The 13,867-nt window shown below is 42.6% G+C and overlaps 2 protein-coding genes across 2 annotated transcripts; both read left to right on the top strand.

Annotated features, from left to right (window-relative positions):
* LOC18791877 (BRASSINOSTEROID INSENSITIVE 1-associated receptor kinase 1) lies at positions 1,349 to 7,821 on the top strand. The gene is made up of 11 exons (XM_007226449.2): positions 1,349 to 2,158; positions 2,239 to 2,371; positions 2,547 to 2,618; positions 2,753 to 2,896; positions 4,384 to 4,455; positions 4,619 to 4,690; positions 4,774 to 4,915; positions 5,148 to 5,603; positions 5,692 to 5,749; positions 6,008 to 6,402; positions 7,124 to 7,821. Exons 1-11 carry the CDS (start codon positions 2,071 to 2,073, stop codon positions 7,433 to 7,435), a joined length of 1,944 nt encoding a protein of 647 aa, XP_007226511.2. The 5' UTR covers positions 1,349 to 2,070; the 3' UTR covers positions 7,436 to 7,821.
* LOC109947676 lies at positions 9,449 to 12,730 on the top strand. The gene is made up of 4 exons (XM_020558395.1): positions 9,449 to 10,742; positions 10,798 to 11,483; positions 11,585 to 12,212; positions 12,363 to 12,730. Exons 1-4 carry the CDS (start codon positions 9,449 to 9,451, stop codon positions 12,728 to 12,730), a joined length of 2,976 nt encoding a protein of 991 aa, XP_020413984.1.

Here is a 13,867-nt window from a genome sequence, read left to right as displayed (position 1 = left end):
CACGGTGCCCAACATTCAGGTGAGAATCACTGTCCAAAAGTCCAAGCACAATCGAAGTACAAGGAATTTCATGCATACTTTTTCTCTTGCTAGACTTGTGGATCCTTAGCTCCCACAATACTAGCCTCTGGTGCCAACCCGAGTTTAATCTCGATTCAATCCTAATTAGAGTAACGTTAAAATATTATTCACAATCTCAGCACCAAGTTCAAACTCAAAAAATATCCTTCCAACCTTCCCGTCAATTATGTGACATAGAAGAATCAACACATCAACCCCAACGTACTTAGGTTTTGTCCCATTGTTCTTCTCTATCGGAACTCTCTATAGAGATGACGTTTTTCTTGCCAATAATGTCCCAATGAGCCATTGAAGATAACCATAGCACTCTCTCAAATTCAACACTTTCGGGGTGTTTTAGGCTTAATACTACTGGAAACTCAAACACCGATAAAATAAAGCTCGATCCATTGGGTGTGCCAGAAAAAGATGTTTGCTAAACAACTACCTAGCCTTAGAAATCGATCGAAGCAAGCTCTGGTTAACTTAGCTTTGAAATTATGTGAGCATGCCACTATTGAAATTGCAAAAGAACTCAATAGAATATATAATTTGTGATTGATTGTGCCTCAAGTAACTGATTTCTAACCAAGCCAATGTGCATTAGGTAGAGATCTAGCTAGATATTGGTTATTTCCCATGCCTTAAAAGCAATAAGGACTTAAATTATCTATGAAATGATAAAAACCATTCATATACTGCTAGATATCACTTAAGAAAGTAAAAAAAAAATCACCTCAAACTAGTAGGAAGAAATTTTGATTGGGTCATGCCGAGTTCTGAATCAAGAAGCCTTAAGCAGGCTTGAAACCTCTAGGGAACCGATTTGTGATCTAAAAGAAATATTCTAAAATTTGAGTTGACTTGTGTTGAAAAAGTCGTATCTATGGTTCTAAATTTGATCGTCTTATATAGTGCTTGAATGACTTAATTAGATTAGGAATCCATTCTAGAGTCGATTTGAATTGATTGGAGTATGAAGTACTTCAAAACTGACTGCACTGCTTTATGCTCTTGTAGTCAAATAATGCTTGATCCCCATATTTCTTTTACTTGATCTCCATACTCTATTATTTTATACAAAAAGCGATATTGAAGAAATGGAAAATTGAACTTAGGACCTTTCTTGATCGTCAGACTTTTGACTCCAGGCAACACGTTCTCAAAGTCGTTCTATGGTGAGGGTGCCATATATGGACTATAGATGTGGACATTCATATTAGTCACATGATTCATCTGAATAATAACTTCACTTAAGTTTAATGAAATTATCATGTAACTAATATAAAAGGTCCATATAAAAAGTTCGCTATCTGACACCCTCACTATAGAATTTCGCCACGTTCTCACTCTCAACTGGGCGTAGTTATTCTCATCAAGTCCAATAGCAAGCCTCAGTCAAGGCCCAAAAACAAATGAATAAAATAATTATAAACATTAGAAAAACATAATAGAAATGAAGAAATAAAATATAAATAAAAAAAGAAGAAGGAAATTTCTAACGTGGTGGGCTGCAACTTTGACTAAGAAGAAGAGCCATCCGCCGCTCCTGCCAAACCCAAACCCAAGCAAACCAACCCACCAGCTTTTACTTTTCTTTTTTTTTTTCCCTTTCTTCCCCAAAACTAAACTAAACTCTGTTTTCATTTCAAGCTCAAAGACAAAGTCCTCCATTGATATCCCTCTTTCTCTCTTTCTCTCTCTCTCTCTCTCTGTCTGTCTTTGTCTTTGTCTGCTCTCCAGCGTATGCTTTGCCAAACGAAATCTACAATTTCAATCTCACGCCCAAAGCAAAAGCAAAAGCAATAGCAAAAGCAAAAGCATCCGAATTTTCTAGACTTTGGGTCAACGACGTCAAACCCAGAGATGCTCCAGATTTTGATCGGTCAACGCCAGCTGCTTTTCCAATTATTAGACTTTGAATTAGAATCAGAATTAGGGATTCGTTTATGAAGAGGCTGAGGCTACTGAGCTGAGCTCCTGGAATTTGTGAGGGAAATAGACGCAGTGATGTCCACCACCTCGGGCTCTGCTTCTGTTTGGCTATTTCTGCTGTTTGGTTTCCTTCAACTCCTTAAGCTCTCTGGCAACGTTGAAGGTCTTTTCTTCGTGTGTTGTGTGTGTTTGGTTACGGGAATTTGGATGAATGAATGACTGATTTGATTTCCTTGGAGACAGGTGACGCATTGAATGCGTTGAAGAGCAATTTAGTTGATCCTAACAATGTTCTCCAAAGTTGGGATCCCACTCTCGTCAACCCCTGTACATGGTTTCATGTCACTTGTAATAGCGAAAACAGCGTCACGCGAGTGTAAGCTGCTAAAACACTTCATTTCACTTGTTTCTTTCAGTACATTCATTCAATTCATTTCCTTCTGTTTATTAAGCAAACCCAGAAAAAGAGAAATACCCAAAAAGGAGGGGGGAAAAATAGAAAAAAGACTAATGATATGCTTTTCTTGTTTTTAACATTTGCGCTCATTCAGTGATCTTGGCAATGCCAATCTCTCTGGTCAATTGGTGTCACAACTTGGTGTTCTCTCCAACTTGCAGTACTTGTAAGTGTGTTTTTTAGTATACTTGTTTGTCCTTGTATTATCTAAAGTTCCATCAATATGCATCCAAATTGAAATTGGAATCTTACCTTAAAAAGTGAAAAACTGATCCATCGATTCACTACTTCCATTGACAGGGAACTTTATAGTAATAACATAACTGGAAACATTCCAGCAGAGCTTGGAACTTTGACAAACTTGGTCAGCTTGGATCTTTACTTGAACGGTTTACGTGGTACCATTCCCGACACACTTGGCAAGCTAGAAAAACTACGTTTCCTGTATGAATCCGCATCCTTTGTCTACGTTCTTTGTTTTTTCTTAACAAATTGTCTTCATTCTTTAGTTGGTGGATTCATTTATTTATGTTCTGATTGATTATGCTTTCTCTGAATGCATCCCGTACAGTCTATTATGTGACTTGTCCACTAACAAATATGGTTTTCCTTTTGGATTTAGAGGATTTAGGTTGTGGTTTAAAGAAAATAAATATATCTTGTATTTGTTTGTTTTATTTGATATGCTAATTTAATGTTTTCAATTATTCCTTCAGTAACATTCATCCTTAGAGTGCATGATAGCATCTAGGTTGAACCCAAAAGATTACTTAGGTTGACTATGATCTACCAATATTGTGCCACTATAGTTAAGGCATCAAGGTGGAGGTTAAACAAATTAGCATAAGGAAAATAATATACAACAGGTCAACAATACGCAAAAGGACAAAAAACATAAACAAATAAGTAATTGGAACCCTTAAGGCAAGATGCCTGGTATCAAGATTCTAAAGAAGGTAATAGTTCACTCGGTAAAGCTAATATGGATGTTATTGGAACTCTAAATGCCAGAAGCATTAAGCTAAAAGCAGTGGTGTAAATATTCTAAAGAATGTCCTAATAGGAAAGGAAGAAAATTATAAGTTCCCATAGCTTTTTGCCGTTCCGTTTTGTACCTTGATGATTATGAAACCCCAGGTTGCCAGTTAATCATGGCACATAATAGCTTGAAGAGGCCCTGTCATAAATTTCTTTAGCTCTTTTTGAGTGTTTTGTTTCTTAGTTCTCTATCCCCGGAAATGTTGATGCAGAAGAAGTCTTAAAATAATGCCATCAACTATCTAAAAGAGACTTCTTGTGCTAGTAATTGAGTTCATGAAGTTTTAGTCTGAAGGATGATGATAAGCTTATATTTAATAAGAGTATTCCAGTTTGTGTTTCTATCTGATCTCAATCTTTTATATTGCAAATAGTTGTATAACATTGAGTTTTAATTGGAGTATTATAATTTCCAATTTAGTTTTCGAGCCATCCTTGTGATCTCTCTTAGGTTATCATAAGAAAATTATCATGCTCTCTTTTTGGCTTCTCAACAACTTTCACTTTGCTGGGCATGCAGAAGTTCGGGAGATTTATTTATTTTCCTGAATACTGAGTATGTTAAAAAGAGAATCTATTGATTTCCCAGAAATGCTGTGCTTTAATCCTTGGTATCTCAAGCAGTAACAATTACTAGATTCATATTATCTAACCAGTGAAGGATCCTGCAGAATGTGTAGTCTGTTTCGACACTATGTGCACGCATGACTTGCACATTCTTCTAGTGTTTGAATGTGACAAGAAACATGTGAAGAAAAAAAAAACCATAAAACTTCGTTTCAGTCTATTTATCATCTCCCCTTGGAAAAAATTGAATAGTGATGTGTTAGAAATACAATATATGTTGTCATTGGAATTATTGGGGATATAACGGTTTCTGTTCCATGAAATAGGCGTCTCAACAACAACACCTTGACGGGGGATATTCCCATGGCTTTGACTAAGATTCAATCGTTGCAAGTCCTGTGAGTTTTGTACCCTTCTCATCTCAATGAGAGAGAGAGAGAGAGAGAGAGAGAGAGAGAGAGAGAGAGAGAGAGAGAGAGAGAGAGAGAGAGAGAGAAGAGTTACTAGTTTCTCTACCATCATAGAATGCAAATAACAAAGTTTTTTTTACATGGAATGCAGGGATCTTTCAAGTAACAATCTGACTGGAGATATTCCAGTCAATGGTTCTTTTTCACTTTTTACTCCTATCAGGTTGGTAGAGGCTATTTTATTCCTTTTCTTTTGGAAGGCTTATGTAAATGATGTACTCACTGACATTATTCCTCATTTTGCAGTTACAAAAATAACCCTCTTCTGAAACCTCTTCCAGCCACTCCATCTCCTCCTGTTTCTCCAACCCCGCCAAGTTCTCCAGGTTTTACCAGTTATAGTATTCTTGTGATATGGACTCAAATTTTTTTTTTCAGAGAGCATGATGTTTGAATATTTTCCAGGAACTTTTTGGCTATCCCTTGTGTTTATATATTTATTTTCATAATATGAGATGCTTGTTGCAATCACAGAAATACAGAGAGAGAGAGAGAGAGAGAGAGTGGAGCATGTCATCAGGTATATAACTCAGATAAGTTTAGTTTAGAGTTTTGGTAATATTCTGCTAATAGTGTGACTAATAATTTAATACTGATTGTTTACCTTTTTGATGACCTAGGCTGGACACATGAGAACAAACAAGAACTGCCCCAAGTATGGTGAAGATCAGGAAACACACAGCGACACTCCAGATCTGGATAAAGCAGATGGAAAGATCACTGCTCTGAATCCATCTAATCAGGCTCAGCAGAAAACTACGACAAAGAAGCTGGTACCTAAAAGTGCAACTAAAATTGCCGTGGTTGAAGCTTCCGATGTTGACGTTGGTCTGAGTACAAAGGTTCTTCCATTGAAATTCAAATGTGGGTCAACTGAAAAGCTTCCTGATAAACAGGCTCTTGGAGAGACAGAGAGCTCTGAACGTCCGGTGGCATCTGATCCGGAAACTGGGAAGCCCACTTTTAAGGTGAACAAGATAATAATATCGAACAAGATGAAACCTGAAAATGCACCTGTTGAATCTCAGAAGCCACCTATTGTGATACGGCCTCCCACAGATACAGATAAGGGCCATGTCGAATCACAAAAGCCAACTATTGTTATACGGCCACCAGCAAATACAGATAGAGACCAGGTGGAATCGCAAAAGCCCTTAATTGCTAAACGACCATCTTGTATATCCTTATATGGCTAATGGAAGTGTAGCATCATGTTTAAGAGGTAGTGTTTTAAATTCTTTGCTATGTTGATGAATCTATTTTTTTCTTGACATTTAAGAAATTATTTCGAATACATTGATTCAATAAATTTTTTTTTTCAGTTTTAAGTTACCTTTATGATGTTGATCTTATTTCTTCTAATTTGAGGATACCAAGATCAACAAATTCTTTTTTATATTTTTCTTTGGGGAGGTATGGTGAGATCACACGACCTATTCTGTGATTCTGCATTCATGATTATGTCTATGAATTATTGTAGATCGTCCAGAAGCACAGCCTCCACTTGATTGGGAAATAAGAAAACGCATATCATTGGGATCTGCAAGAGGCCTTGCTTATTTGCATGATCATTGTGATCCAAAAATTATTCACCGTGATGTCAAAGCTGCAAACATATTGTTAGATGAGGAATTCGAAGCAGTTGTTGGAGACTTTGGATTGGCTAAACTCATGGATTACAAAGATACGCATGTTACCACAGCTGTACGTGGCACAATTGGTCATATAGCACCAGAGTATCTCTCAACTGGAAAGTCGTCAGAGAAAACTGATGTTTTTGGATATGGAGTAATGCTTCTTGAACTTATCACTGGGCAGAGGGCTTTCGATCTTGCTCGGCTTGCAAATGATGATGATGTGATGTTGCTTGATTGGGTATGCATTTACGTTTTTCTATTTCTGTATGTAGCTAATTTATTATTCAATGCAGATTAGATAGTTCCCTGTGAAAGTTTCTGTAATTGTTTTGGGTAGTTCCCTGAAAATAATTAAAAGATAGTAATAGTTATTTAGACAGCTGGTCAGTCCTGTTGGATTCATGTAGAAAATGTAGAACAGACTTGTCCTTTTGGCTCAAATGTAGAAAACAGTTACGATGATGGACGGAAGAAGAAAAAATTATATTTACTTTAGGTGTAGGCAGAAAAAGCTTAGAAAATCAGTTCAATTTGATTAGCTTTTACTAATTGGAAGTACATTTTAGCTGCAATTATATATTTAGCTTTATTTACAACATTCAAGTTTTATCTATTAGAGATTAATTATAATGTTATTTTAGCACTTATATTGTTATTAATATAATTTGTATAATCACTAATATATATATATATATATATATATATATATATTACTATTATTTGTTGTTATTGTTATAATTTTTGTTCTTGTTGGTTGGCCTTACTGTGATTGTTTGAAAGTGACAACTACTTTGGTTCATTATATTAGGTTATCATACGAAACTACTTTGGTCCATTACACGCTTTCATGTTTAAACATTATGGGCACATTTGTGCTGTCCCTGGTACCATATTTCTCTTGTCAACTTGTGGAACTACCTAACTTTTATTTTTTTTAAATAAAATAAAATAAAATTTAGGTCAAAGGATTGTTGAAAGATCGGAGATTGGAAGCTCTTGTTGATGCTGATCTAAATGGTAACTATAACGACGGCGAAGTGGAGCAGCTGATCCAAGTAGCTCTACTCTGCACGCAAGGCTCCCCAGGGGAAAGGCCCAAGATGTCAGAGGTTGTCAGAATGCTTGAAGGGGATGGTTTGGCGGAAAGATGGGAGGAGTGGCAGAAAGAGGAGATGTTCCGCCAAGACTTCCCTATTCAACATCCAAGTACGAATTGGATCATGGACTCTAGTTCTCAAATTCCACCCGATGAGTTGTCCGGTCCCAGGTGATACGCTTCTTCATTCCGTCCTCTGTATACATGTAAGAAGCCTTCAGGAATTGACAAGGCCCATTTTGTATTTCAGCAATACCACATTTGTGTATATGTCTGTCTTTTCTCCTCTTATTTGCTTTTGTTTTCCATTTTATTCTTCTCTAATGTCTTGTTTATATCACACAATGGAGCTGGTGCTGCTGTAATTTTTATAGGGTTGTTAACTGGCATTATGAAATTATGGTGCTAGCAACACGGCAGGAACTAGGAAGGGCCATAAAAGCACCCATTCCTTATAATTTTTATGTACCCGGAAATTAGTCAAGATTGTCGAATAAATAAATCTTTATTTCCTGCATCGCAGAAAGATTTTGTATTAAAATTAAGGTGTTCCATTACCATACATATTATCATGTCGTCATTCCTTTCTGGTTCATTTCTTACTTGTGGCCAAGCTATGGTCTATGATTCGAATGTAAATGAAAAAAATCCTTCAGCAATGCAAAATTCATACAGGGTGAATGAAGAAACAATGTGTGCTATTCGTAGAAGTGTATTGTTTTTTCTTTTCCTTCTTATCTTTTTGGGTTGTGGAGGGAGGGCTTAAATAGGTGTCTGGGTACTCATGAATCATGATCTATGATGTGTGTTATAACTTATAATGGCAATGGGTATAATCGAGGGTAGGTATTCTATTCCCATCTCTATCCCCGTTAAGTATTTCACCTTCGACTTCATACCTGCAATATTCAAATTGGAAATTGCTTATTCCTGCCTTCCTTGGGGACCTGCCTTATTACACAATCAAGAGGATATGGGGATTCGAACCTAACACATCTTGTATGCAAGTTAAGTCCTTTTTTCATTAGATTAGAACCCGTTGGGATGTCAGTTGGAAGATGTGGGAACCTAATTAAATCAAAACCCTAGGTCAAATAATTAGGCCAATCAATTTGGGAATTATTTGACCTAATTAGGAGTTACCTAACCTAATTGGGAATTACCTAATCAAATTGGGGGTTACTTGATCCCCAATTTAATTAGGGATTTGGTTAAATCCATAATCCCTAAATGCACCAACCCCACCAACCGCACCAACCCCACCAACCACACCAACCTCACCAACTACACAAACCACACCAACCTCTCCAAGGCCACTATAAATACCTGGTTACGCACAAGGATGAGGTACGCCTAAATTCTTACAAAACTCTACAGAAGTTATTTCTCAAAAACTCTAGCCACCCCCTCTCTTTCTCTCTCTCACACAAGGCTCCGGCCACCACATACGGCTCCGGCCACCCGGTTTTCATTGAATTACCCTACCTAACTTAGGCATCGGAGGGCCTTCGGCCAACACCCCCCGGGTGTGGTCCTTTTACTCCGATCTGTTTTGCAGGGAGAAAGAGAGGCGGAGAAGACGAAGGAATATTGGGCGAATATTCTCCCGTGAGATTATTTGCACAAACAAATTGGTGCTTTCATTGAGAGCACGAGGTATACTCAACGCGTGCTCAAGGAATCCGTTCCTCCTATTTTTCAATCCACCGAAGCCTTCCAAACGACCATGGTTGGAAGCATGAACACGAGAGGCAAAGCCGCCGCGATGGCTAGATCCGCGACGACCCAAAGCCACTCCACCCACGATCCCGCGATCGACATGGTGGCACCGCCACCTCTCACCACCGCACCGGCCACCGCCGCCGAACATGGTGGAACTTCCAATCAAGGTGGACTCGTTACCACCGCCGACCTAGGGCCGGTCTTGGAACAACTCCAAGCATTCCCTCCATTGCCTCCACGCGCGACGCACGCTCCTGCATACACCTTCAGTGAAAACCTAGCCCGTGTGCAGTTGGGCTCCGCACACTTCTCTCCTCCCGATCCACGAAGTCAAGCAGACCTTAATCTAAGAGTTGACCAGCTAGCTCAGAGAATGGACGACCAAAGCGATCTAATGAGGCAGCTCATCAACCAAATAGGCTTTGCTCAAAACCTTGGCCTTGGACAACCGGGCGAGGAGAGAAGGATGGACGAACGCGCCGGCAGACGACTCGACGTCCGTGCCCGCTTGGGCCCGCAGGGAAATGTACATCAAAGGCTAGGCCCCCAAGGAAGTCAGCTAAACAACCATCGCCACGAGGATCGCGAAGAAAGGCGCTCAGCTGTCAACTCACAGAGAAGCGCTCTCGAAAGGCTAGGCCCCCAGGGAGGCCAGTTGGACGACCCTCACAATGAGGACCATGAGGAAAGACGCTCCGTTACTCACTCTCGGAGAACCAATTCTCGTCGACAAGCTACAGAGAATCTCTCGCAGGCGCAGTCCACCAACACTCCAACTAGGCAGCCCAGGCGAGAAGGTCGACCCTCGGAGGACAACGAGGAAGTCAGTCAATATCGTGGAGGTCGCCAACGTAACCGACCAGCAATGTGCGCAGAAGACGTTGAGAAACTCGTGAATGACCGACTTCGAGACTTGAAAACCGGAGAAAACTTCGAGGATTCACTACGTAAGGAGATGGACCAGGTGAGCTCTACGCCTTTCACCCTCGATATCGAGCAGGCCGCTCACCCGAAGCGATTCTCGACACCCTCATTCATACACTTCAAAGGGGATTCTGATCCCGAGAGCCACTTAAAACACTTCAAAAGTGTTATGATCCTCCACCAGGCTGACGACGCGCTAATGTGCAAGGTATTTACGATAACCTTGCGAGGAGCAGCCCAAGACTGGTTCCACACCCTACCATCCAGGTCAATCAGCAGCTTCAAGGAGCTAGCTTACGTCTTCACCAAAGAATACACCTCTTACCGGACAATCAAGAAGAACCCTGATCACCTGTACAACCTGCGCAAGAAGTCTGACGAATCCCTTCGAGATTACATCAAGAGATTCAAGGCAGAAAAGGCGAACATTGTAGGATGTGACGACCGAATCGCGTCCTCCGCTTTCAAGAAAGGTCTTCCAGCTGAGCACGACTTGTACCGCGAGCTGACTATCACTCCCAGCCAGACTCTGGCAGAGGTCTACGCGACTGCGGAACGCTACGCGCTCTGGGATGACGATCGAATTGCCGCAAAGAAGTCTACAAAGCAGGAAGATCAGCCAACTAAGCGGGCAGGCCAAAAAGGCGACGGATTCAACAACCGAAACAAAGACAAGCGCAGGTCGCACCCACAAGGGGAGGCTACGGCAGGAGAGAACTACACAAAGTTCACCATCCCCATACATCAAATCTTAGCCCAAGTGAAGAACAAACCTTGGGTAAGAAGACCACCGCCCTTGAAGGGAGATCCGGACAAGAGGGACACTAGCAAATACTGTGCGTTCCACGGGATGCACGGACACACGATTAAACAACTGCTTCGCTTGGAAAGCGCATCTTGAGGAACTCGTGAGAGAAGGCCACTGCACTGAATGCATTGCGAAGCAGGCCATCCAACGGATTGAAGATCGAGACATCGCCAAAGAGCCGCCTCAGAAGGTCATAAGGATTAACACAATCCTAGCCGACTCTGAGGAGTCTGGGCTGACCAGCAAGGAAAAGAAGAGGAAGATCAAACAGGCCACTGTGATCTCCCAAGTCTCGACCGACCTTCCACTAGCAGGAGACGATCCTATGATCGACTTCCGAAAGAAAGATCTGATTGGCCTCGACACGCCGCATAACGACGCCCTTGTCATCAGCATTCAAATCGCTCAGGCCATGGTCGACCGAATCCATGCAGATGAGGGCAGCGCAGCCAATATCCTACAACTGGCGGTCATCCAACAGATGGGCTTGGAGACAAAGATCAACAAGTTAGCCAGATCGCTGACTGGCTTTAATGGTGCAACAGCGGTTACCGTGGGCACGATAAACCTCGACGTCTACTCCCCACCTGTGGTCAGCTTGCAAACATTCATGGTCATCAATGAGGTCTCACCCTACAACGGCATCCTAGGCAGACCATGGATTGGCAAGATCAATGTCATCACCTCCGCCACGCATCAGAAAATTCGGTACCCAATCCCTGGGGGCGGTGTCGGCCAAATCAACAGCGATAAGCAATGGCGAGGAAATGTTCCGCCCAAGGGCTGAAGAAAGGCAAGCAGGCGCAGTTTCTCCCTGTGAGCCAGACAGATCTGGAGGAGGTTGAGCAACCGAATCTTGCTATCTTATAGCAATCAAAGCGTCAGGGCCAAGCTGAGGAAATCCGTCCAGAGGTCTTTCCGGAAGAAGGATGGAAACCCGAGGAGGACGTCGAGTTAATACCCTTGGATCCTGACCAGCCAGACAGGAAAGCGCGGATCGGCTCGCGCTTAAGCCCAGAAGAGAAGGTGGAGTTTACCACATTCCTCCAGAGCAACAAAGACATGTTCGCATGGTCGCCATCAGACATGCCTGGCATCGACCCAAAAATCATCTGTCATCGACTCCACGTCAACCCCGCGTGCAAGCCAGTGGTGCAGAAGAGACGCAACTTCGCACCCGAGCGAGTCGCTATCATCGAAGCCGAGATTGACAAACTCCTAGTTGCCGGCTTGATCGAAGAGGTCTCCTACTCAGAATGGCTTGCCAACATTGTCTTGGTGGCAAAACAAGAAAAGGGCAAATGGAGAGTTTGCGTCGACTACACAGACCTCAACAAGGCATGCCCTAAAGACAACTTCCCATTGCCGAGAATCGACCAACTCGTGGATTCCACTTCTGGCAATCAGCTGCTCAGCTTCATGGACGCCTACTCCGGCTATAACCAAATCCTGATGCACGAGGATGACAAGGCGAAAACTTCTTTCATCATCGAGAGAGGTACCTACTGCTACAAGGTCATGCCCTTTGGGCTGAAGAACGCCGGAGCAACCTATCAAAGGCTTGTAAATAAAATCTTCAAGGAGCAGATCGGCAAAACTATGGAGGTCTACGTGGATGACATGCTGGTCAAAGCCCCAAAACGTGCAGATCACATTGGAAATCTTGCTGAGTCATTCAGTTTGCTCCGCCAGTATCGCATGAAGTTGAATCCAAGTAAATGCACGTTTGGTGTATCCTCCGGCCGATTCTTAGGATACCTAGTCACGCAACGAGGTATCGAGGCACACCCACGTCAAATCAAAGCCATTCTCGAGATGAAATCGCCCTCCACGGTGAAGGAAATACAAAGCCTGACGGGCAGAGCAGCGGCCCTCAACCGACAAGTGCAGACCATTCTTCAAAGCTTTGAAGAAAGGACAAAGAGACAAATGGGACGAGGAGTGCGAAGTAGCTTTCCAGAGTCTGAAGACTTACCTCACCTCACCTCCTCTGCTCTCAAAGCCAGTCCCTGGTGAGGACTTGTTTGTATACCTGGCAGTGTCCAACTCAGCTATCAGTTCAGCTCTCATCCAAGAAGAGTTGGGGGCCCAACATCCGGTATTCTACACGTCAAAAGCTCTCCTCGATGCAGAAACTCGCTACCCGAAGTTGGAGAAACTTATTTTGGCTCTTGTAGTTTCTGCGAGAAAGCTGCGACCCTACTACCAAGCTCATCGAGTCATCGTCATGACCGACTTTGCTTTGAGATCAATCCTCCACAGCCCTGATGCTTCTCAGCGACTCATGAAGTGGGCTATAGAGCTAAGCCAATATGACCTCCTCTACCGGCCAAAAACTGCAATAAAAGCCCAGGCTTTAGCAGACTTCGTCGTAGAATTCACCCCGTCAGCCGAAAAGGAGAAGTTGGTCAACCAAAAGAAGGAAAGTTCAAAAGCAGACGGGACCTCCGCAGAACCTAGCCAACCCAGAGACATGTGGCAGTTGCGTGTAGACGGAGCGTCGAACCAAAAAGGAGCCGGAGCAGGGGTCGTCATCACCACTCCAGATGGAACCCTGTTGGAGCAAGCTATTACGCTTGGCTTCCCGGCCTCGAACAACGAGGCAGAATACGAGGCATTGCTCGCCGGCCTACGCTTGGCAAAAGAGCTCGCAATCAAAAAGCTAGCCATCTACTCAGACTCACAATTGATCACGAATCAAGCCTCAGGTGAATACATGGCAAAGCACCCAAGGATGATCTTGTACCTTGACAAAGTCCAAGAGCTGTTAAAGGCATTTCCCGCCTTCACCATCCAACAAGTGCCCCGGGCAGAGAACGCTCATGCAGACGCACTGGCAAGCCTAGGATTAGCGCTGGATACCCAGTTCAGACGCTCCATCCCGGTCGAACACCTTGACCGACCAAGCATTGAAGAAATAGAGCTAATCAATACCATGCAGATTGACGAGGACCCCAGTTGGCAAGACCCCATCATCGACTATTTGACGAATGGAAACCTGCCAACGGAGAAGTCCGAAGCTAGAAAGGTCCAGCAGAAGGCCGCGAGATACTACATGCACGGCAACAAGCTCATCCGCAGATCATACTCCGGCCCTCATCTCACCTGCATAAAGTACCCTCAAACACTTGAGGTTCTCTGCAAAATTCACGA

Source organism: Prunus persica, chromosome G1, assembly GCF_000346465.2.
Source record: "Prunus persica cultivar Lovell chromosome G1, Prunus_persica_NCBIv2, whole genome shotgun sequence".
In the NCBI taxonomy this organism is placed as follows: Eukaryota; Viridiplantae; Streptophyta; class Magnoliopsida; order Rosales; family Rosaceae; genus Prunus; species Prunus persica.
The sequence above is the reverse complement of the archived record's forward strand: the minus strand, read 5'-3'. Positions and strand labels throughout refer to the sequence as shown.